This window comes from Solea senegalensis, linkage group LG11, assembly GCF_019176455.1.
Source record: "Solea senegalensis isolate Sse05_10M linkage group LG11, IFAPA_SoseM_1, whole genome shotgun sequence".
Taxonomy (NCBI): Eukaryota; Metazoa; Chordata; class Actinopteri; order Pleuronectiformes; family Soleidae; genus Solea; species Solea senegalensis.
The window spans coordinates 3440245-3465530 of NC_058031.1; the positions used below are offsets into that span (position 1 = coordinate 3440245).

General features: G+C 40.0%; 1 protein-coding gene across 1 annotated transcript; it reads right to left on the minus strand.

Moving 5' to 3' along the window:
- Window positions 1-5323: 5323 nt before the first annotated feature.
- On the minus strand, window positions 5324-23861 carry syn2a (synapsin IIa). Its single transcript, XM_044039239.1, has 11 exons — window positions 23385-23861; window positions 12430-12487; window positions 12238-12329; window positions 11847-12003; window positions 11666-11755; window positions 11476-11538; window positions 10361-10503; window positions 10201-10275; window positions 9088-9190; window positions 8843-8989; window positions 5324-7420 (listed from the first exon to the last, which is right to left on the minus strand). Exons 1-11 carry the CDS (start codon window positions 23738-23740, stop codon window positions 7286-7288), a joined length of 1419 nt encoding a protein of 472 aa, XP_043895174.1. The 5' UTR covers window positions 23741-23861; the 3' UTR covers window positions 5324-7285.
- Between the last annotated feature and the right edge of the window lie 1425 nt (window positions 23862-25286).

Consider the following 25286-nt stretch of genomic DNA (forward strand, 5'->3'; position numbering starts at 1 on the left):
CTAATAAAGCAGAATTTCCTGTGTTGGTCAGGAAATGGTAACTTTATCAATCATATTGCACAGAATAAAGGTGTTTATTTGTTAATTATTTAGTCGATTAGTCAACATTAAAATGCAGATTTACCAGATTATAGCCATGGAATGTTTTCATAAGTGAAAGTGTACATACATATTTACACATTTTGGCTATTTGTAAATATTTGTCTTGTTAATAAAATGCCTATATTTGAGATTAAATGCTCACTCATGCTGCTTCACTTGCAGATTATGTAACCACAGAAGCACAGACACTGCATTCACGCCTCTTATTCCTCGCTGTGGCCACCAGATGGCAACAAGGACGGAGACGTGGACTTTACTGCACGTCTGCTGTGTCCCGCCACTGCAGTCATTAATGCAGTGATGTAACTGAAACCATCAAAACTGGAAAAGATAATATGTAGGTATTATTTTCAAGCATCATTGAAGTGTGGTTGTATGAGGTATTGACATATTATCAAGACTATGATTCCATGCACAGTCCTATGCCATTTAATTGGACTATTGTCAGTTTGTTGAATGGTGTCTGTCTCCAATATGCAAGATGGTAATATGCCCCTGTTTAGTTCCTCTATTACATCATAGGTGGGTGACGGTAGCTTAATTTGAGTGAGTCGTCTTAAGGCATACTTCATTTGCATTTAGCTTTGTATGACTAGAACGGGGTAGTATTTTTGTTACGTGCCCACCAGTGATACGAATACTACCCCTATTCTAGTCATACAAAGCTAAATGCAAATCGGTGAAGTATTCCTTTAACTGGAAGGTTGTGTGTTGGATTCCCAGCTCTGCTCATCTACAAACTGATGTGTCCCCAGGCAAGACACTTAACCCCCCTCTGCTGCTGTGTTGTGTGCAGTGTGTGAGTGGGTATGAAAGATGTGTGATAGCAGATGTGCTGTATGAAAGTGTGAATGGCAAAACTGTAGCTTTCTACAGTTTGACCATTACCAAAACAACTTAAGCTGTTCAAACTAACTTCAGGAATATTTAATTATTTAGGTGACAAAGCATAAATTCTGCCTCCTCATCATTGGTCTGGATTTCACCATGTTTTTCTTGCTTTTTCTATTATTTCTGTATCACAGCCCGGGGGACGGGAACTGTGTAACATGCACGTAGCGCCTCGGCTCGCCTTTGGTCTTTCCAAAGAAAGCCAAAATAAATCCAAAGTCTGTTCAAAAGTGTGGCAGTTTTATTAATCTTCGGAGAGGCTCAATGCCAAAAATAACAAACCAAAACTTCTTTTCAAACCTAACCTTTAGTCCAAAAACATTGTTTGGTTTGATTCTTCTGTCGGACATCGCGCTCATGACTCTTCTAGTGACGTCACGCTTTGACCAATCAGTGGCCGGCAGTCTGTCGATGTCACATTTTAGTATCGGCTCAGCTCGCTTGGAAAGAAGAGTGAGACTCGAGTGAAGCCAAGCTGTGCTACAACTGTTTTAATGTTATTATACCGTTGCTGCATTTCTCGAATACCATTAAACTCTAAACATCCTTTGATGGAACAGAACTGGGTGATTTAAATAAATGTCCTCTGCTGTTGAGTTGTCGTGGATGTAGAGTTAGGTGTCTTCAGCAGATGGGCGGTGCAGTGCGGCAGCTTGGCAGACAGCTGGGTGGAGTCTAGACGTCAGGTCCTCAGCTGCCAAAAGTGCCATTACTCTGAGTTCTTCAGCGTATTTTTACTTTCACCAGGCCTGGTCAGCGAGTTTGTTACGATGGGGTTGAGAGTAACATCGGCACCATCTGGAAGCAGGTCGGTGCTCCAGTGTTGAACACATTTCCATCGGCGGGAGACGTTTGCTGATATTTGTTCAAGCAAACGACGCAAATCCGCCCGACGAATCCCGTGTTTTTCGAGGACAAATAACAGATGTGATTGTCTTGATTCGCAGCCAAGTAGCTGTGATATATGACACTCGTCTTTTGCTCCTGCTATGACACAGATTGGCCTCCGCGGGAAGAAAGTGCCAGCTCTGACAGCTGCTGACTTGACTGGCCCTTTGTGGTATGAATCAGTGAAGTTTACGTCTGAAGGCGTCGCAAGGACTTTTGAGAGGAATGAGCTGTGTTCCAGCTGTAGTCGGATTACCAACCTCATAATCCCTGGCATAGGACTAGTACGTCTGTCTTATTTGTTAGAATTAAGTCAGTCATGCACATAGTTCTGTTGCTATGCTGTTCCGACTTCTGACCCCCCAATATTCTGGCATGGAACAGCTATAGGATACATTTTTCATGCATTATGGATTTAATGTATTACTTTTTAAGCATTAAATTAAATTAAATTAAATTAAATTAAATTAAATTAAATTAAATTAAATTAAATTAGATGACCCTACTAGAAATACAACATACATCAGCAGTGCTGATGCATATGTTGTGTTTTATTGCTGTCTAGCATGGAAATTTGGTCCAGCATTCCAGATACGCTGGTTTTTCTAGCAGGGTAGATTAGATGAGATTACATTAGATTAGATTAGATTGCATTAGATTAGATTAGATTAGATTAGATTAGATTAGATTACCCTGCTAGAAAAACAGTCATAGCTCAGCAGAGTTGGCACCAGCATATGTTGTGTTTTAGTGCTGGTTTAGCATGGGATTTTGGTCCAGCATTCCAGATATGCTGTTTTTTCTAGCAGGTTGGATTGGATTAGATTATATTACCCTGCCAGAAAATCAAGCAACATATCAGAAGAGCTGGTCGCTAGCATATGTTCGCAGCTGTGAGGGGTCATCAAGACTAGAAAAGTGCTATATAAATAAAAACCATTTATATGTTGTTGTTTTGGTGCCGGTCTAGCATGGGATGTTGGTCCAGCATACCAGCTGTGAGGGTTTTTCTAGCAGGGTAGATCAGATTAGATTAGATTAGACTTTATTGATCCCACACCTGCTGTACCTACCTTGTTTAGCCACCTGCTGTGTGTCCACTTTTTACTGTTCAGTGGAAACATGTTGGTTTGTAGCTGGTTTTTATTTTTTATTTTTAAAGCCATGTATACTTTGTGTACTCTCCCTTAAACTCAAAAGGACAGTCTTTACTATAAATCTTGACGTTTTGATAAGCACCCGATGCTGTTTTTTTCTCAAAAACACATCTCTGTATTCTAATAGGAAGAAAACAGAAATACCCCATGTGTTTTGCCGTGTGCGTGATGAGTGAATATGTATCACATTTAAAAAAGGAAAACCTCCTGCTCTTGCAGACACTTTTCCTCTTCTGTCAGATCAGTTTTCCTCTTATCACTCTTTCGTCACCTCATTGAGAGAGAACAGAAACTCCAGCGTTTCACTGAACATGTGAGAGGATGATTCCTGTCCTATTGTGCCGCCTCTCTCTGAGACTATAGTTTGTGTACAGAGCGACGTGTTTGGCTGCTACAGAGAGTGTCAGAGGTGACAAAATGAAAATCTGGCTGCACATTACTGATCTCCGTCTCCTCTGAGCGGACACAGTTGAACCACTGAAGCAGAAGATTCATAGTAATAGGAAAAAGACACCACGACGGCATTTGGCAGCAATTTTCCTCGATACTCTCTCATCATCGTGGCAGCAGCGTGAAGAGATTACTAAACACCGAACGTGAAGGATTTAATAAACTAATGACGAATCAATCATGCAATGTGACGTAAATCAAAGTGCTTCACATAAGAAGCAGAGACTCCGCTCACAAAATAAAACACAAACTGAGGATAAGGCGTCAATTAATCTCATCAATCTGCAACAGAAACAATGAAGACAGACGATAAATAGATAAAGTAACATATTAACAACAACTCAGACAAAAAGGAATATATTAAATAGTGAAAATGACGCAAAAGTACAAAACAACAAACTCAAAATCAAACAAACCTAAATGTTAAACCAAACAACACGGACTAGTCTGGATGACTGTGCTCCGCATCAGGATGTACAAATTATTTTTAATAAAACATGTCAGTTATTACGTTTGTGTTTGTCAGTGAAAGGTTAATCACATTTGATTCCCTGGACTTTATGAGCCACGATATAATTTGCTGCTTCCTCTAATCTTATAATATGACTCTGAGATCTCATCGCCGAATATACTTTATCCAGATTCATTCATTTGGCTGAAGCACAAGTTATTGAACTGGGATTGCAGTAAGGTTTTTTTTTAAATACTAAAGATTGTTGTTGTTGTTGTTGTTGTTCAGTCATTTATTTCGATTTTACCTTTAAAGCTGCTGCTGCTGCTGCTGCTGCTGCACTGCTTTTTATCCAGAGGTGTTAAGAGAATTGTGCTGACATGCCTGTGTTTTTTTCCGCAGGGGTTTAATTGTCCAGCAGAGACGGCGGTTGTTAATTTCCTCGTGTGGTGCTGTGTGTGTGTGTGTGTGTGTGTTTGTGTGTTTGTGTGCGTGCGTGTGTGTGTGTGTGTGTGTGGGCTGTCGGCTCCTGCTTGGCCTGAGAGTGACGCAGGTACTTCACAGGTCAGTGGCAACGTTTGTTTCCTTTTTTTAAGAGACTCATCTTTTTTTAACACAGTATAAAGAGGCCCACTCACACATTTACATACACAAGATGGAAAGAACCTAAAATATTTGAATAAAATAATACATAGCTGCATTGAACATGTTAGAAAATATGACGACAACGACACTCTGAACCAGGGCTGTCAAACTCATTTTTGTTCAGGAGCCACATACATTGATCTCAAGTGAGCTGGAACAGTAAAATAATGCTATAATAATAGTTTAATAACCTAAAAACAACGAGGACTCCAAAGTTTTCCCTTTGTTTTACATATATTATGAAGAACCTGACATTTCTTGAGACAAATAAATGCCATTTCAACAATAATCGTTATTAATATTAGTTTAATACAGATCACAGTGGATCTACAAAGGCAAAACACATTTAGCCACAGCTATCTGAAACTAATAATATAGTCTTTAAATGTATACAAATTCATCCTGCGGGCCAGATTGGACCCTGTGGTGTGCCGGTACTGTTCCACGGGCCGTACGTTTGACACCCCGGCTCTAAACTGACTGTAGGTGTGAGAGTGAATGGTTGTTTGTCTATATGTGTTCCTGTGATGGACTGGTGACCTGGAATTGGCACCAGTGACCCACATGTGGAGGATAAAGTGGTAGAAGATGAATGGATGAATGGATGAATGAATGAATGACGGCCACATAGGTTCTCCAACTCACTTGGAAGGGAAGGATGAAGGATATTCAGTGTCACGTGACCTGGTCGAGCATAAATGTACAGAATAACAACACAATAATAAAAGACCAAATATAGTATATTGCAAATGAAGCTTTATTGCCAGTGAAAGAGGGGAAATATCCAGACCGGAATGTTTTCCACATCATATCGTGTTCTGATCTTGAACAGTCCAACACCGGGTTTTTTTTTTTTTTCTTTTTCCTTTTTTAAATGTACATATATATTTAGCAAGTTACCGTTTTGCCCTTTAATAATTACAGTCCTGAAGGTCTGAAGATATAGGTTTCACCTCAACACGATGGCCAAATGAACACGCCCAGGTACAACCGATCAAATATTCAATCACAATCACTGACCCCCCAGGTGTGTGTAACCATGCAGCTATACTGAGACTCTTCCTGCCTTGGTGATCAATGTCATGGCGTTTTTCCTATAGTGAAGAGAACAACACGTCCATAAAAGCCTCAGGCATGGCTTTGTACGAGGATACGTCCACAGATACAATGGCACTTTAACACAGCTTAGAAAATAACTGCACACAGAGCTTGCTGAACATATTTTACACTAGAGAAACAAACAGGTTTTGTTGGAAGATGGGGTGTTTTTCTTCTTAGTTTTTTCCGTTTTTTTGTTTTTGACAGTTGATTTTGGTTGCTCTTTAGCTGCTTCACCTGTCGGGTGTTGGATTAAAACATGAATGAATGTAGGAATATAGTTCTTTTTATTTTTAGAATTGTTTTTGAATTTGATGGAAGATCTGATTTCAAATCAAATAAGTCATAAGAAATGTTTTTCATAAATTATTGGAGGAAAAAAAATGATATTGCACTTTCCACCTGCTCACTGGAAGAGTGTGATCATGGCGAACATGGCAGTAACGTGAGCGCACACTGAACCACCGAGCGTTTCCCTTTGTTGCCATGGCAGCACCGTGGGGATGGGGTTGTGGGGGGGGGGTGGGATGGACTAGATTATACATTATACACTCTTTCATTATCCTATCATGTAGTCCGCTCTCCACGCGACGGAATAGCAAAAACGACGGGTCACTGCCACAGATTATTGTATATATTATATTCTCCGCTGATATTTACATTAGACCTTCACTCCAAGTAAATCATTTACTCTTTGGTTCAAGATTCTATAACTCTTCTTTCCTGATCCTACATCATAAATATCTTTAATACATATGTTATTCTTTATATTTCTGTCTATTAATGAGCATAATATCTTTTTTTTTTGTAACACTGTGAAATGAGGGATTGAACGTCATGGAAGGCAACATACTGCATTTTCTGTGTTGTACGTGTACACACGTACACACACGCGCGCGCGCACACCGTCGCTGTGTGATGGTTAATGTTTGGTAGTGAATAAGTAAGTGACCTCAAGGTCGAGGGGTTAAAACAGCGATCTCACTTCATCAGACACTTAGAACTTGACGTACACCTGCGTTTGTATCAATCATGCAAAACCCAAACAAAATAAAAAATATCTATTAGTAAAAAATGTGAAAAATAATCACCACTACACCACAGTCATACACACACACACACACACACACTGTATACATATTGAGATACACACAAAGTGTGTCCAAACTGCACAATAGTCCACAGTTTGAACAATATCTACACACTTAAATAGAAAACAGAAAGTGAAGGAGTCACAGCTGGGGGGGAGAGCACAGAGCAGCACTGATATCAGTGTAGGCACAATCTGCTTTTTACGTCATCGACAACAGCCCCAAAGGAAAAAAAACAAACACAGCTACTGAAACATAGGTGACCTATACAAGCACACAAATCAACAGGTCAACGAGTAAGACAGTACATGTTTGACACTGCATAGAGTTAAACACAGTCCAGGCCAGAACTCGGGCAGCACCGAGCTCCATGTCACCAACATCCAATTCTACAGCTATCAGCATCCACACACACACACACACACACACACGTCTGCGCTCGTGTTCCGTCCAAGGTCACGTCGTCGTGATCTAGACTCTTGAGATTTGAATCCTCGGCTCTGCCGGGTGACTCAGTTTGCCTGGACCGGTTTTGGACCCACGGCCACGCCATTGCAGTCGAGAATGTACTGCAGGCAACCTTGAGGCGGACGCCCAGCTCCGTTCTTGGTGGGTTCGCCAACGATCTCTCCCTTCTGACCGGCTCCCTACGAAAGACAGAGGGGATAAAAAGACGACTATAAACTCAAAATAACAACACATACAGAAATATAATCATATATACAAAGATATAAATCAGTGTTTCCCACACTGCTTTTCACAGGGGCCCCATTTTTGGAAGATAAAAAACTTTTTTGATCCAATTCACAATAAAACGTGACACGAATATATAAATATTAAAAGTAAATCAAATAAAATTATAATAAGCAGTGTGAATCAAGCCGTACTCGACTTAAATGCAAACCCAAACGCACCAAACTCCCTATAGACTGCTTCTTTTCTTTTTGTTTATTTCTATTTTAATGACCCCCGCTTTGTTCTGCCTGGTTTAGTCTTGTTGTATTTACCTCTATCGTCTCGTTAAATCACATAAACGATGTCGATGTCCTGTGTTTGCGTTTGTAGCTTTCTAATTTGTTTGCATTCGCTAAATTGGGGGATAAATCAGTGTTCACAAACTTTATATCCTGGGACCGAGACCAAATTCACAATAACGTAACATTTCGGACTAATTTACTGCCAGTTCTGTAACACCTAGTGTTATATTAAATAGGTAAATAAGACATTTCGTGCAAATAAATCAAAGAATTTAGATGTTGGCCAATGTTTCTGGGAGAGAAATGGAACAGAATTCAATACATTTAGTCTTGGGTAAATGTCATTTGTGCTGTTTGGTATATTTTTTAATTTAGGTTTGTCTCTCCAGGACAAACTTAAATATATATATATAAATGTAATCCAACTCTTTTCGAATTTTTGTTGCGAGTATTTTAGACCTGCAACTATTTCATAATTGATTAATCTGTTGATTATTGTCTCGATGAATCATTTGGTGTTCAGAATATCAGAAAACCTTAAAGAAATGTTGATCAGTGTTCGTCAAACCTGGACATGATGATGTGCTCAAATGATTTGTTTTGTCCACAAACCAAAATGATTCACTTTTAATGATTTCTTTGTTATCCAGAGCAAAGAAATGAAGAAAATATTCACATTTAGTCATCGATTAATAATCGATTCATCGTTCATCTAGAGTATTTTATTAATACTAATGTGTTTGCTCAGAAGGATTAGAATATTGAACTGTATGTAGAACATTGACAACTTTTGTTTATTTAAGATTGTTTATTTAAGATTCCTTTCTTTGGACATTGAAGATGTTCCAAGAGATAAGATTGTGATTAACAGCCTCTGTATAATTTACAGTTTCATTTTTTGTATATTATTTAAAACATACACACAAAAACTCTTCAAATTATGTTTGGCAACCCCTCAAAACAAATCTCTCCCATCCCATATGTGGGTCCAGAGATCTTGTCTCTGATCTAAATAATCCCAAGACGCAGCTTCTCGTTTCTCAGCTCTGAGATCTGATTGTATTTGGTCATGTGACGTGTGCGTGACTGTACCTGGGATGGCTGTGTGGTGGTGGGTCTCTGTGGAGCGTTAGCTTCGATCTCTGCTAACTGGTTCATTCTTGCCAGCGCCATGTCAGCAATGAGCTGCCTGTCCTCAGCCTGGTGCTCCCCCACCAGAGGCATGGAGGAGCCTGCCACCTGACGGACAGTTTGTAATTGTACGGATAGTTAACAGTCACGCATTTGTAATTCTGCGTGTTGATTCCTGCAAAAAGGGTATAATCACAGACTCGTACCTCCGTGATGTAGTCTCTGCCGTCTTTTCCGTGGATGGCTTTAACTGCACAAATGTCCAGGCCCCCGAAAATCTCTGAGCAAGTGTCAACCCACAGCTTATACCTAAACACAGCAATCAACACATTCTTTTTATTCATCTTCTACTGCTTTATCCTCCACATGAGGGTCGCTGGTGCCAATCCCAGTGGACACAGGGCGAGACGCGGGGTACACCCTGGACAGGTCGCCAGTCCATTACAGGGTAGAGACATAGAGACAAACAACCATCCACTCTCACACTTGTGTTTGAGAGTGTGTTTGGGGGTGGAATGGCTCAGTGGTTAAGACCCTACCTTGTGTACCAAAGACATCATGGTTGCAAGTTCGATTCCACCCCTGGCTAATTGTACTTGATTCCATTGTAAGTCGCTTTGGATAAAAGCGTCTGCTAAATGACATGTAATGTTTAATAGAGTGTACAATTTCTGCTTTTTTTGGGCTGCGTGAGGACCAGAGAACCTGGAAAAACCCATATGAACCAAGACCCTTGTTCCGACCGGGTCGCAAACCCGGGTCTTCTTGCTAAAAAGGCTAGATCCACTAGATGTGGTCCCCCTGTGGCTGGGGTCAATTTAAAGCAGCCAATTAGCAATGAGCAATGGGGATTGGGTACTTGTTACTTGTTAGGTCGAGTCATATTTTCCACAGCCACGTGTCCACAGAGGCCTTTTTATGATCCAACTGTGGCCATGTGTGTACACACAGGAGGAAATGTGAATGCAGCAAATATGACCCAGGCCTAATGGTGAGACTGCAGAGTACTTTACCAAGCTCACCAGGGAAACAGTGTGGCCTCCACATACCAGAAAGGATGTAAACACACTGTCACAACAGCTCTTGCCTCTTTGTGAACAGAAACAATGCAACATTATTTGTGTTCTGCTTCCTTCGTCTGAGGATGGGCTCTGTCAGGCAATACTATCAGACCTGACTGAGGGAGCCCAGCAGCACAGGGTTGGGATTGTGTGGAGCTGATGGGCTTAATCATCCTTGTTAGAATCTAACAAACATTTGTTCATATTCAAAAGTTAAAAAAAAATGACATTCTAAAGTTTATAAACAAAAGATCCTACCTGTCGGTCATGGCCACCTGTTCAAGCATGGCTGAGCCCGTGTTTGTCTTCCAGTTACCAGAAATAGATGTTCTCCTGAAGTATGTAGAGCACACAGTTTAACGTTTACTTGCTGTAGTTCATTCGTGCTGTACATCAGACATCGTGCAGTTACACGTACATGTAGGCTTTGTAGTCGGTGCCGATCTTCTGGATTCGGATGTCGTACTTGGAGTCGATGAGAGGTTCTGTGGTGGTGTATGTCTGGGTGAGAGCCACGACACTTGCTATGTCCTGGAACTTACTGTGATTGTCCGCCTTCACCTGGACACGGAGAAAATACAACTGAATTAACTCATTCTGGTCATATCTGTTTATACTGGTCTTAAACCAGAGCTTTTGGGGCTCATGTCTCAACTCGGACTGGGACAACGGCATCAAAGGTTGAAGACGAGGACGTTTTTGTAAATTGGCTAGATTAACTTGACTAGAAACCTTTTTTCCTGGCACCAGGACACTTACTTGCTTTTGAGAACATACTGATTCAAGATTCAAGATTCAAGATTCAAGAATTCTTTATTGTCATACCAACACACATTAGACATGAGGTCAGAACGAAAATCAGTCTCTCCAGAACCCGGTCGGCCCAGCAAATAAGAAGAATAAAGAAGAATAATAAAGTAGAACCAACAGAACCAACAGTTTAACTGCTGTAGCTGTCAGCAGGTACAACATGGATTTTAGCCACTTCAAAAAACTAATCTAAAAAGGAATCCAAGTTTGCTTAGGTCTACAATATCATTATATTTTGTCTCACCACCAGACAACCTTTTTAATCTGGAAACTGAAGCTTGTAAACTCCCGGAGACACAAGACTTGAGACAAAAGTGCTTGGCCACACCTGTAAAGTATTGAGTTTCAAGTTTTATTCAGGCTTTGGTCTCTTATTTAAAGACGTGGTTTGACTGGTGTGGAAGAACTTGACTGGTCCGCATAGAGCCCTGACCCTCAACCCCATCGAGCACCTTTTAGGGGGAACTGGAACAGAGATTGTGAGGCAGGCCTTCACGTCCAACGTCAGTGCCTGACCTCATCAATGCTCTACAGAATAACTGGGCACAAATTCACATAGAAACACTTCAAAATCTTGTGGAAACTCTTCAAAGAAGAGTGGAAGCTGTTCAACAATTCCATATCAAAGTACTGTGTATAAATACTCAGGTGTCCAAATACTTTTGTCCATGTTGTGTTTATTCATCGCAACTAAACAAAAAATGTGTACTCTTTTCATTTTACCTTTCCGATACCGGAGTGGGCGTGTCCAATCTTCACGACAACAGGAAATGACGGCATGCTTACCTACAATATGAAAACACGCGGGGTGAGTAATTGCCTTTTATTCTTCTCCGTGCTTTTAATTTTGCATTTTCAAACCTCCAGGAATTTATACATATATAATATATAGTTGTTTTTTTCACAATCTCACCATCTCCTTGTAGTTTGGGTAAAAGGTCTGCTCAATCAGAGGGAACTTCTCAGCACCCAGTTTCCTGTGCGTGTTTATTAGTTGAGCAAACTGGACACACAAAGAGATGAATAAATCAGATATATGGCAGTTTATAAATTAGTGTTAGCTGGAGGATAAAATCCAGTGACGTTCTCCCTACCGCCCAGGGCTTGTCACACAGGTTATAGATCGACTCGAGGGAATTGATGCTCGGGACGCCTCCGTACTGCAGACCGATGATTAGGTTGCGAAAATCCTCGTTCTGGGTCATACTGAAGGCGTGTTGACGAATGAGGACAAAGTCTGGCTTGAATGACCTAGAAGATAAAGTTATAGCCGACATAAATAAATAAAAAAAAATAAAAATCTAACCAGAAAAACTGCAACCGGCGGCAAATTCTGAGCGTTAGAAGTTATGAATCAGCACTGTAGCTGTTTTTATGTCGGATTTTACTGATGAAAGCAGTTATTTTTTTACAGCTGTAATAACACTGAGGTATAAATTCTCTTGTGTGAAAGTGTGTGTGTGTGTGTGTGTGTATGTTTCTCACCTGACAACCTTGGTACTGTTCCTCCAAACCTGCATGTTGACAATGCAGGAGCCGTTGGCGTGAGCCACAACATTGATCTCATTGAATTCAGCCTGAGGAGTTTAGGTTGAAACGAATACAAGAACAGAATAAGCTTTATCTTTATCTTTATTCTGTGTCACACAAGCTCTTCAAAATGGAAATCAAACGTACCTGCTCCACTTTGATGTCATAGTCCCCGTATATTTTCTTTCCTTTGAATAATTTGGGCCTGGTTGAAACAGAGACACAGACTTGTGTGAACTTTGAATGTCAATTCAGAAACTCCCGACCCCGAGAGAAAAGCTACTGTCACTTTGCAAGAACTTGGGAAATAAAGTGAAGTCTAAACCACCAATTATTTCTCACAAGCTGCACAAACACCCACTTGCAGAAATGCAGTGAGTCTTTCTTATAGTTCTCCTAAGGACAGTGATAATATTATACGTTTTTAAAACATAAAACAGCTGATGTAGGGAGAAAGGCCGGGTTATGGCAAGCTTTCAGTCGCCAAGTTTGACTATCTGGATTTATCATTACAGAAATCAGTGATGTCATTTTGACTCGTCAGAACTACAGTTAAATATATCTGCAATTCAATTTTTACTAGTCAGAATGATGTCACCTTTGCCATTCATGTGTATGGGGTTTATCGTCTACAACATCATTATCTGCAGCTGAACCCTTGATATCTAGAAAGGACAACGTAGATCTTCAAATGAGGATCTACGTTCATCCTTTATTTGATCTATGTTCAAATGAGGATATTAATAAAAGCTATCTTGAACTTGAATTGTGACTCGTCGTAATGAGTTTGTAGATATCTGAAACTGGAATTAGAGATATCGACAATGACAACCCCCCGATACACAAGTATGTCAAAGGTGAAGTCACTTTGACTAGTAAAAACTCAAATGCACGTGTCTGAAACTGTATTTCAGTCACAGATATTGGTAGTTAGTATCCTGTCCACCGATAAGTTAATAGTGCTAACCACAACACCAAATGTGTCGCCAATTTATATACTCATTTAAATATTTATTTACTAGTTTCATGATCAGCATATTTTATTAGAAGAAGGTTTTATCGTATACATTTCATGGAGACATCGTCATCATTGGTGTAACCCAGAATCCAGAAGATGTTTTGCCCATTATCATTATAGGCCCTCGATTAAGCCCTAGAGTGTTTCCTGTAGCCAATAGGGTTTTAGTTTTATAGTTTTAGGCTGGTCATTATCTTAAAATCATAGGTGGTAATGAACTTTGTGCTCTGCTATCTTTATCTGCCAGTTAAATTAAGATTTTAATGTAGAATTCGGAGATATGGCTACAAGTTGTTTCACACCCAAGTCAAAGAGTGATTGAGTCTAAGTAGAAAAAGGACAAGCAACTCCTCCCCCCCAAAAAAAAATAAAAACACATCAGGCTCTTCCTCAGACTACTGATAAATAAAGATGTAAAAATATACATAACGTTTCAGGCATCAACATGCTAACCAGGGATAATCAGAATAACAACATAGAGCAACAGCAATAGAAAAACATATAGTAATAATAATAATAATAATAAAAAATAATTTAAAGTCTGACTTTTTAAAGTCAGGTCACATTATACAAGTGCTATTAATGATTTCCTGGTGCTTGATCCATTTGTAGTACTATGCCGGGGGACTGATGAGGTGAGGTAATATTACACTCAATTCACAATTGCAGAAAATTGCTCCAGATTTCATCAGCACCGCTGATTCAGCGCTTTTTTAATACCCGTCTCTTCTTCTTCTTCTTCTTCTTCCTGCCTGAATAAAAAGTCCACCTGCTGCATGTCCTTAAACATCTTTTCCTCCTGAACCAAGAGTAAATCTTGTCCGATGGGATTCAGATTAAGATGGATCAGTGTCTGGAAAGTGACAGCGCGCAGAGATTAAAGGGACTTGGCTTGGCAACATAGGCTTTGACAGAGGCAACACCCCGAGGTTTCAACTCTGGAAGAGGGTCATCTACTGTAAATCAATGTTAACAGGGAACCTTTCACTTCTGTTTCCTTTAGTAGCCACTGAGGAACCATTCCACTTTGCAGTTCCACACTCGAGCAACAACAATAGCACAAAACAGTCTACTGCAGTGCAAGGGAGGGAAACTGCTGCAGAGCGTAACATAACAAACTCTTTATCTAAATGGATTTTGTCGAATGAGCATGTTTGTATATTGTTAGTTTGGCCGTGACGGTGCAACATGAAGATACTGAGAAATTGACACTTTCAATATGAGTGTGCATTGCTTGTTTTTGTCACTACATGTTTTCAAGTTCTCACCCCTTCTTATTCCCCGTCTATTTAGCGAGGAGGTATAAGATGAATAATTCACCCTCAATCTAATTACCACAAGAGGGCCTATTTGGCTGTGGAGGAAAACAGACATTGAAATATGAATCACCGCTCCCCATTGCTGTGAAAATGAAAAGCTCGCTGAGCTCCGTGATGAATGACATGAATACAGTATGAGAGATGTGTGTTTGCAAAACACAGCCCCTCCCTCCATCGAGAGCAGATCCGAGCTGATGAGACAAGGCAGGGAAAAAACAGACCCTCGCTTTCACTCTTAGTATTTTAAAAAATGTATCTGACATGAGGAATAGCTTTATGGAGGGAATATAGCATTGTTCCATCGATCCATGCGACGGTAAACCACTCTGTGCTGTGGAAATCTAAGTACATTGAAGGAAATGGAGATAAGAATAAGTGAGAAGGACAGCATACTGCGATATTATGGTTATCAACTGCTGTAAAAACACCAACGAGTACGATTCATTCAAAAAGGACATCTCCCTGTAGTCTGTTCACCAACATCTGTCAAGAACATGCATGAATATGTGTTCAAAGCAGCCGTGTCCTCTCTAATTCAGTGGTTCTCCAACTTTTTATCACCTGTGAAAATTGAAAATTGAGCTCTCGAATCAACAAACGTTATCAGCAAAATTAAAAATACATCTGCCTCCTTTTCACAGGAGGCAGATTTATTTAATCCCAGTAAAATCATTTGCTGTCATCATCTTCCTCGATAGCGAGAGATAAGGGGACTCTAATTATCATCATTTAGATTTTATTTATTATTTTGTTTTTGTAGAACAGTATTTCTGTACCACCAGAGGAAGCTCACGTACCACTGGTACCAGAATTATGCCACTAAATAAAATAAATTATGCTGGATTTACATGTATGTTCCACTTGAATACCTGACAGTAGTTGGGCTAATGCCCGGTGGCTAGCAGAGGTTAGCAGAGCAGAGTCTGTCATGGGCGACTATGAAATATAGAGTTGCTAAAGAGACGTGATGTCCACCGTGTCTGCCATTGTTGGGCACACTTTGTCCTACAAACAACTTTGGCAGCAAGGAGATTAAGCCGTGTGAGGCTGGAGCGTATTAGCATGATTTAAATAGCGTCTGTGTCTGTTATACTGTATATACATTTGTCGCACTCAATGTTAGCAAAGCGAATCTCCAGACCCACAATGCAGTGACCCACAATTCAACGTGAATGGGAAGTGTTTTGGTTGACCCCTCCAGTGCAGTTACCTCACAATACAATACGATACGTGATCAACATGGTCAACGATACCAATAATATCACGATACAACGATTCTGTGATAATCATCGTTTAGCGATACATCACGATATCTGTCTTAACTGAAGAAAACATGCCCGTGAAAAGTGCAGGATCTCTCTATTTATTCACAACATAGAGAACAAAGTGCATTTAAAGTCTATATATTGAACGTGGATGGGGCATCTCTTAACGTCGGCGAGTGAAACTGGCAGGGACTGTTTACTTTAGAGCGCCTTCATTTGTGATTTAGAATATCAATATTTACCCTGGCGTGCGATTATCGTATTGCGCGATGATATATGACCAAATTGATATTTTGACCCACCCCTAGAGTCCTTTTGTCCTTTTCAGAATGTCAATATTTCAAGAAATCTGCTCCAGTGTTTTAGGAAAGAGCAAAAAAAAAAAAAGAAGTCTCATGTGTGAGTTAATTACTGAGCACTCATGCTCATGTTGGCCCACCGAGAGAGAGAGAGGGGGGAATACAAGAGGAGATACAGTATTTACCTGAATCATTCATTAATAATTAGCATTACAGCTTCTCTTATTGAATTATTTAAACTCCATCCATCCTTTGTTTACCACTTTATCCTCCGCATGAGGGTCGCAGGGGGCACTGGTACCAATCCCAGCTGACATAGGGCGAAAGGCGGGGCAGACAGGTCACCTGTCCATCACTGGGTTATTGTTATTTCTGCCTCTCAGTCAAAACAACAACAAGGAAGCAGCGTGGGATCATGGGTATTGTTTTCCACAGTGACAAATATACAAAATAAAATGAAATAACATGGTTGGTGTTACTGGTCAGCACTCCTGAGACCCGGGTTCGCGATCTAATGATCCACTAAATTGAATATGTACAATTTGGATTAGAACAGGATTGGAAACATTTTGGCCAGTGAAACAATAACATTAGTTTTGTTGTTTTTAATATTGTAATGCAGCAGTGTTTCATAATAAAATCTTTACAGTAACAACAATAAGATGAAAAATATGTTGCTCTATTGTTATAGTGAAATGTAAATATTGACATAAAAGAGTTTATCGTTCAAAGGATTCACCCGTGGGCACAGTGAGCTCCAGCAGCTGGAGTTGAATTTTAATGTCTCATCATTCTTTAGCCTGCTTAGCATTCAATCTCATGTGTGGGTATAATTTTTAATTAGGTCAGACTCGGCTCATACAAACATAATTTGAGTGATAACGGCTCAAGTCTCTGATTTATTTAAGAACACACTTCAGAAGCTCTAAATAAAAATGTAAACAATTTGAATGAAATGAAAATGAACAGTCTACCTGCCTCTGTGCTTCTGCACTTCAGCTGTGTTATGGGGTGGAGAAGACTGAGGCAGTAGCGCTCTGTCATTAGTCTGATAAGTAAAACCATGAACCATCTGCTCCTCCTGTCACCGGAGCAATTTATAGCGAAGCATTCCTGGTATAAAACAAACCCTCTGTGGATGAACGCCAGCCTCGTCTATCAAGTAAAAACACCGGCTTTATTACAGAATGTGACCGTCTGCAGTTTTTCAAGTACTTTCTCTTACTCTGGTATATTAAGCTTAAAGGCCCAGTGTGTTTGTGACGATTAGGTCTCATTTAGACTTCGCCTCAAAACGGATTTTTCCGATCAGACTCAGATCAGATCCTGACCAACTGTTGTCTTGTCACTTTGTCTAGTCTGGTCTTCCACATGAAGTTTTATAGTTACGCGCCATGCCCCGGGAAAACAAGCAGCCGTGGATATCGTAAAAAGAAAAAAGAAAAATACGATATGTAAACCCTAAACGTGCTGTAAAGAGAGATGTCCACCACCAGTGTCATGTGACCTGTTGTACTTGTAAATGGATCTATCAACAGTAGGAGCATCAGTAGGAATTTAAGGGTTTTGATATCGGTATTAGACTCAAACGTGGTATTGAGCCACCACCACATGCACTTTTAGTTGAAATTTATGAATTATGAAGTGTATTAATCAGCTATCTATTTAAATATTTAAAATAACCCATTATGTGCTCTTTTAACACACAGCAGACAGTATAAATTCTGCTTTTAGGGGCCTTTCTGCACAGAGTTTGCATGTTTCCCTGTGTGTGTGTGTGTGGGGTTTCTTCTTCAGTTTCTTCCCACAGTTCAGAAACCTGCAGATTCAGGGATTAGGCAAATTGGACACTCTAAATTGACCGTCGGCTCACAGTGACGGACGAAATGAAAGGCTCTGTCCGTCTCCCTCCATAAATAGGCCTTAATTACAGTGGCCGACCAGGGCGAACGCACTGCAGTGACCTAAAACGCATGTAGGCGGAGAAACAAGCTGCATATTCACAAATGCTGCAGATTCAAAACGCAGAAGTGAAAACACACACACACAAATGCCAAAACACACGCAGAAACGAAAACACCAGCATATTCAATAACGGAAGCGGGTCTGCGGGAGCGCTTGTTTTTGGTAAAAAGCCTGCAGTCAAGCTGATTTTTAAGGACATCGACATTTGGTTTTCAAAATAAAACATTCAGTATCTGTGTACACGTTTGAAAGCACCTCTCCTCGTAGCTATGTGTCAGAGACCTATTAATCGGACATAAGCATCTGCAAGAGTCTGATTCGCTCTTTTAATACGAAAATTGAGGCACTGATCATAAAAACTGCTTGTTCAAGGACGATAACCTCTTAATAAAGGTCCTTTAATAAAGTAAGAATTACGGCTGGTCGTAGAGCTGCACGAAAACGAGCACTCCCACAGACCCACTTCCATTATTGAAGATGCTGGTGTTTCGTTTTTGCTTGTGTTTTGGGATTTGTGTGTGTTTTCTGTCCTGCGTGCGTTTTGGGGTTTGTGTGTGTTTCTGACTCTGCAGCATTAGTGAATATGCAGCTCGTTTCTCCTCCTGCATGTGTTTTGGGTCGTTGCAGTGGGTTGGCCCTCTCGGCCACCGTACTTAATGGTGAGATGGTGCGACAAGATAGAAATGGAAAGGTAGAAAGGACTCCTCTGCTCCGTACCGAAAAAGATAACAGTTTCAGCTTCAAAATAAAAAAAAAGAAATCGCACACAGTAGCTGGTTTGTCCACTTGGGCTACTGTAGAAACATGGTGGCACCAGATGGTAACCTCCGTATGGCAAATTAAAAAAATCCTCACCTACATATCTACATAATCCAAATAGTTTTTATTTTAAAGTGACTACATATATTCTATATTCTTACCCGAGTGTACTTATGTGGAATATGTTCAATCTCTGCCAATAAACCGCCCTAAATGTAAATATTTAATATTTTTATTGTTGTTTAACAAATGTAATAGTGTAGTAATTAGGAGATAATATTACATTAATACAATGTTATTTTGAAAGTAATGAGAGTTACTACAGACTACGATCAGTGCAATACCTTCACATTAAAATATTTATAAATAAAAACAGGACATTTTCATATTATACAGTTGAGATGCATCCCCTAATATCCCACATAAATGTTTTCATTATTATTACCATGATATTACTTGGTGATTACTATATAAATACGGTGGTATTACCATAGTATTACTCATTACAAAGTTATTGCCATATTGTTATTTTGTTGTAATATTAATATTACAACAAATTAATATTAACTGGTGGTAAATATGTATTTTCTTTAAATATTTGCATAATATTTAGGCCTGTTCTTCTACATATTTTGGCACTGAGAGCTGACGCTGTGTGTCTGAAAGACTCTTTTTATTTTCCTGCGTATTTTTTGGCGGCTTGCAGCGCTCGTCAAGCCGGTTTCAGTTTTCAGCAGTGGGCCGATAAAAAAATGTCTCAAATCAGATTATTGTGAAATGAGATACGGCACATAAACAAACCCCTCAGAAGCAAAAGTGTGCCAACATTACAGAGAACAATGGGTCCCCTGAAAAAAGTTGCACTGAAATAGAGAGAAGGCTCAGAGTCTTGGAGTTTGCCAACAGCTATATTTATTTTTTTTTAATGGGTTTTGGTTCTGAGAGCTGAAGACAAAACACTCAGTATTTCAAACCCATTAGTGTCTTCCCTCCTCTCTGAGTCAGTCTCAGTGTAGTTTCTTTTTGGCATATTTAACCTACACCTACAAGCTACAGGAGACAAACGGGCCCACACTCCACAGAGTAAACACAGACTGAATTCTCCTGTTGTAACTAAGAACTGCTGGGTCAGAGCCATAATAAATAAAAATATACATATATTCTTTCTTTTTACTCCGTGAAGCCAATGCAGAAGTAATAATAAATTGACTCGCCACCAGGGGGCATCTCCGCTAGTTACAAAAAGAACTTGCTTCTTAATTGATAGATTATGTCAGTTAGGCATGGGGAGATTTTTTTATTTTTTACAAATTTTACATCACAACTATCACAAAATAATTACCATTTATGATATTATTATTTTTTAGATTCTTAAACAGATGCAGCCTTCTGTCTGTGGTCAGAGACGTCGCAGATAGATGCAGATACGTATTGTTCTCTAAGATATCATTTAATAGGATCAGAGATGATGAATGTCTTGGGACCTTTCTCTGTGCATGTTCTCCCAGTGTCTGCTTGCATGGGTCTCCTACGGGTTCCTTTGGTCTCATCAAGCCTCCATCTGACCTTGCAATTTCAGTGGTATAATGACAGTAAAGATCCTTCCCTTTCCTTCCTTTATTTAGAGGACAAAAACCCTGGCACAGATGAGAGGACACTGACAGCTAGTATTGTCCAGTCAGTGCCCTGGTGATGCCTCTGAACCTCCATTTGTGACGTCAGGAGCGGCTGCGACCTGGTCAAAGGTTTTGCAATTTACAAGCAAACACAAACAACAACGGCTGCCGTCTCAGTGATATTGAGCAGTCATTAAAAATACATGGAGCAGTCGGACATAGAAAGCCTGATCTCCCAAGTGTGTGTGTGTGTGTGTGTGTGCTGGATATGTGACGCTAGAAACCACCAGAACAATAACAGTCTGCAAGGATCACGAATACAACGAAGATAAGACCTGCATAAGGCACCAGAACAGGAAATCACTTGACATTTTTTAATCAAATATTAAGAAACTACTTCATATCAGATGAGTGTGAAACACTATCTTATTCCCATACCAGTTAGAACGAGCCTTTGATGATTGACGTGCTTTTTAGTTTAATGAACTATATTGTGTTTTCTCTGCCAGAACTGAAGGGCATTGTGTGTGTCGGTGTACTGGCACGTCACGCTGTGATCTCCATTCCCCAAACAAGCCACTTCCTTTCCTCTTAGAATTACCAACCTCTTAAGGCTGGCATCCATCCCACTGACGAGAGGCTAATCTCATTAAAGAGAATCAAAGTTTCTATTGAATGGAAAAAAAGCCAGTCCCGCACAATTACATAAGACAGGCTGTCTGAAGTATGCAATATCCTTATATAATATAATGTGATATGGTGTATTAGTCTTTCATTTCTTTTAATTTCATTGTCAATAATTCCTAAAATCCTGCATTTTGAATCCTAATCTAACTCCATGGTTCTCAATTTTTTTGTACCACCTGAGGTACAAAAGCATCCTCTGATGGCACTTCAGAAATACTGTTCTATCTGTATGTTCTATCTATACCTGTGTGTGCAGTATATGTGAGGAAGAGGAGGATGATGAGAGAGCAAATTATCTTATTGGGAATAAATAAATCTGCCTCCTGTGAAAAGACTGTAGCTTTAATTTGCCCGGCTACTGTATAACACCTTTGACTTTGAGAGCTCAATATTTTCTTCCAGCTGGAGCACACTGACTCCCTTTTTTTAAGAATCAATTTTGAAGGTCCTTCAGTGAGAGCCTGTTTGTTTGGCTGTGCCTGTTTTTGAACCGGTTCCAACGTTGCCCACGAGAAACTGTTTTTAGCTGCTGGGCCCGGAAACTGTAAGACCCTGCCTCGCTACACCAGACGTGCAAATTCAATCGAAGCCAAAAACCTTTTTCATCATCATCATTTCTCAGCTTTCCTGATTTTTGCATCCAATTAAATAACAAAACATTACATATACTTTATGCTTTAAAATGTGTTTTATATTTTGCACTATCTCTATATTACTATTGATCTTATTTCCGTGTCTATTGTCTTAAAATGTTGCAGCGACATTTTATGTATGAAAGGTGCTTTGTACATAAAGGTTTACAATTCTTTTTTATTAACGTTGTTAATCCTGATATAAAACTCATGCAAACAACACAACAGACTGCAGAGTTAAATGCCAGTTGTGAAGGCTTTTTTGTTTCAGGCTTATTCTTATTCCTGATTGTGCTCTTTCATATCTGTCCTATAATGAGTTACCAATGTTTGAATTTCCTCAAATAAAAGTCACTGTTGGTACCAAGTCAGCCCCAGTAATCCCTCTGTGCTTAAAGCATCGCAGGGTTGAGGTTTAACCATAAAGGGTAATAATAATGTACCACAAGAGACACAACATAGTGTGCAAAATAATGTGAGTTATCCACAATACAGCAGCACAGCTCCAGTTCATATTGCAGTGGAAAAAAATCTACCGGCAGCTGGGTAAACAAATGTTAATCATGAAGAGGTGATAGATAGATTTTGGCGTATAACACTTGTCTCTTCTTCTTCTTTACCACAGTAGACTGACAAACACGCTTGCTATAAGCTGCCCCCACTCTCTGGGGCATTGACTCTCTGTAATTCCCTAAACGCTTCCTTCTTCTCAGCCCTCGCTTGACATCACTGATGAGATGGTGTCTATTTCACCGAGCAGGCTGAGTAATCTTTCTCCAGCACGTCCGTCCCTGCACATGACTGAGACCCGTGCACTTTTCTCTGCAGTAAATTACATTAATCATTCCTGTTTCATGTGCATAGCATGTCACGTGACCACTCTACCACTGTGCAACAGGGAAATCCCACTGATGGAGGGAAAACACTGCAGTCCCTCTGTGTACCCCAATCCTGCACAACCTGTGGAACTCTCATTTGAATAACGGTAAAATGCAACATTACAGGATAACACTAAAAATGTTTTTTGTTTTTTTTTAGTAATTAGTAACCAAGTTGTATGTTCTGTTCTGTTCTTTAATTATCTACATACACTATATTCAAGATAATTCAGAAACAGAGGGAAGAGAGGACAAAAATCCTCCATCTTGGTGTAATGTCATCACTGCTGAGAATCGATGGACCGCGTGTGTGTTAAGTACTGGCTGCCTTTTGTGTATGTCTATAACTGAGGCATGTTGTGCCATCAAACCACAGCAGCAGTGCCCATTCACCTCTGCAGGGTGCTTCATACAGATGTTGCTTCCAGTGGCTCTGTAACCACTGCACACACAGGAATCATGAGGGATGAGACAAATCAGCACCAAAAATGAAATAAACCAACATAAAGCACACATGTATATATATATATATATATATATATATATATATATATATATATATATATATATATATATATATATATATATATATATATATATATATATGTGTATATATATGTATGTATACATATTACTCATATGATGGAGCAACATATCATCTTACCACTCCTGTTGAGGCTCGTCGATGACCAGGAGGATCTTGAACTTCTTTGGTGTCGTGACTTGGGTCTGCTCCACAAGCCCCGCTGAGGCAGCGGTCTGCTTCACAACGTTGGTGATGGAGCTGAAGAAGCCCGCTCCCGTGGACTGAGACTGCTGGGGTTTCCTCTCCGGTGCAGGGGAAGTGGCTGCAGGTGCAGGCCCGCTTGTGGGAGACTTGGCTGTGGGGGTCGTGGTGGTGTTGGAGGAAGCAGATGGAGGAGGCTGAGCAGGGTCAGGCCTCTGGAGGTCTGTCATGTAGCCATTGGGAAGGTTGGAGATGAACGTGCTGTCCGAGAGACGGCGGCGCAGGTAATTCATGGCTGGACGCTGGCAGAGGCAACGATTGCTGGGTGTGGAAAACGATTCTGCAGCAGAGTCTCTTCTCTTAGCTGATAATGGCTGAGCTCCCAATGCAAAGTCTCAGCGACTGTATTCCCTCCCAGCTCATCAGAGCATCCTCAGAGCTCCCCCTCATGGGCAGTGACACGCTCCTCCGTCTCAACCAATCCCCTTGCACTCCTGCATCATTGCAAACGATGCTTGAGCCATGCCTCTCCTCCTTTTCCTCCTCTCTCCTCTCTCCTCTCTCCACCCTCACTCACTTGCCTGCCTGCCTTCCTTCCCTCACCCCTCCCCCATTTTCTCCTGCCTCACAGGCGTCATGCTCTTTTTGATCCACAGCATTGTAAATACAGGGGTTTCCAGTGCAAGTGCATGAGGTTATACCGAACAGTGCATCATAAATGCCTCTCTCTCGCCTCTTTGCCCCTGTCTGTCCTGTGTGTTTTTCTCAGTCCGGTGTCCATGCAGAGCACTTGTCTGTGTGTATTATGCAGCCATGAAATCTAAAATGGCTGTTAGTAGTGGTGGGCAATGCTGAATGAGAGGTAGTGTCGGCTGCAGCAGCAGCAGCTCAGCAAGCAGCAGACACTACAGGCACAATTCACCTCAGTATTTTTATTATAAACTAATTTATAATCATTTATAAATAAAAACAGATTTTTAAATGCTGTTACAAGCCTGTTATTTACATTAATTATGACTAAATGCATACTTTCATCTTAAAGGTGCCTTCAGTAGCATCAAAACTCAAAAGATGTTAAGTTTGTCCATTGTGGGCTTTTGTAAAAACATGGTGGTCCAAACTGACAAGTGATTAAATTACAATTTAATATTATTATTATTATTATTATTATTATTATTATTAATAATAATAATAATAATTATTATAAGTGCAATTTTTTTATTTTCCACTTGCTAAAATGAAAAATAATTTCTCTTAAATCTTATGCACTAGACATTTCATTAAGAAATAATCTATATGACAAATCGCCTCTGCTATTAGCAACTCCAATATGTTTTAATTAAATGAACACAAGTTAAAAGTGCCCTTCACTCCCGTTTTAGTAAAAATAAATGGAAAAAACTGCTTTGAGCAAATGTGCAGCTACTTCATACGTACAAATTCTATCTCACCTCATCTGCCTTTTAGTGCATGTTTTATATTTAGCTCTGTCTCTGCTTTCTTACCTTTTTTCTGTGTTCAATTATCTTTGTTTAAATGTTGATTCAGCTGCTTTTTATGTACAAATGGTGCTATATATATATTGATATGACACATGTAAACAATATGAAATGCAGTAGAAGCTTTTTCTTATTCCTCATTTTGCTCTCTTACATCTCACTGTCTGTGGTCCAACTGATTTGCCAAATGAGCTTAATAATGTTAGAATATGGTGTAATATGGGGAGGATTGAAGACCACCGTGTCTCCAACGAAGGTAGTAAATGGATGTTTTCAAAAGAGCCAGGAAACGCATCAATAAATCAATAAGCTAACCCTAAGCTTTGCTGTTCAGAGGTCA

What these genes read in the sequence shown, in the direction of transcription:
- syn2a (XM_044039239.1), bottom strand. Translation starts at nt 23,740, where the DNA reads ATGAATTACCTGCGCCGCCGTCTCTCGGACAGCACGTTCATCTCCAAC. An exon ending in CCCACTCCGGTATCGGAAAG is followed by an intron (nt 10,504 to 11,475) that starts GTAAAATGAAAA and finishes CTCCGTGTCCAG; the next exon opens with GTGAAGGCGGACAATCACAG. An exon ending in GCAGAGACTACATCACGGAG is followed by an intron (nt 8,990 to 9,087) that starts GTACGAGTCTGT and finishes ACTGTCCGTCAG; the next exon opens with GTGGCAGGCTCCTCCATGCC.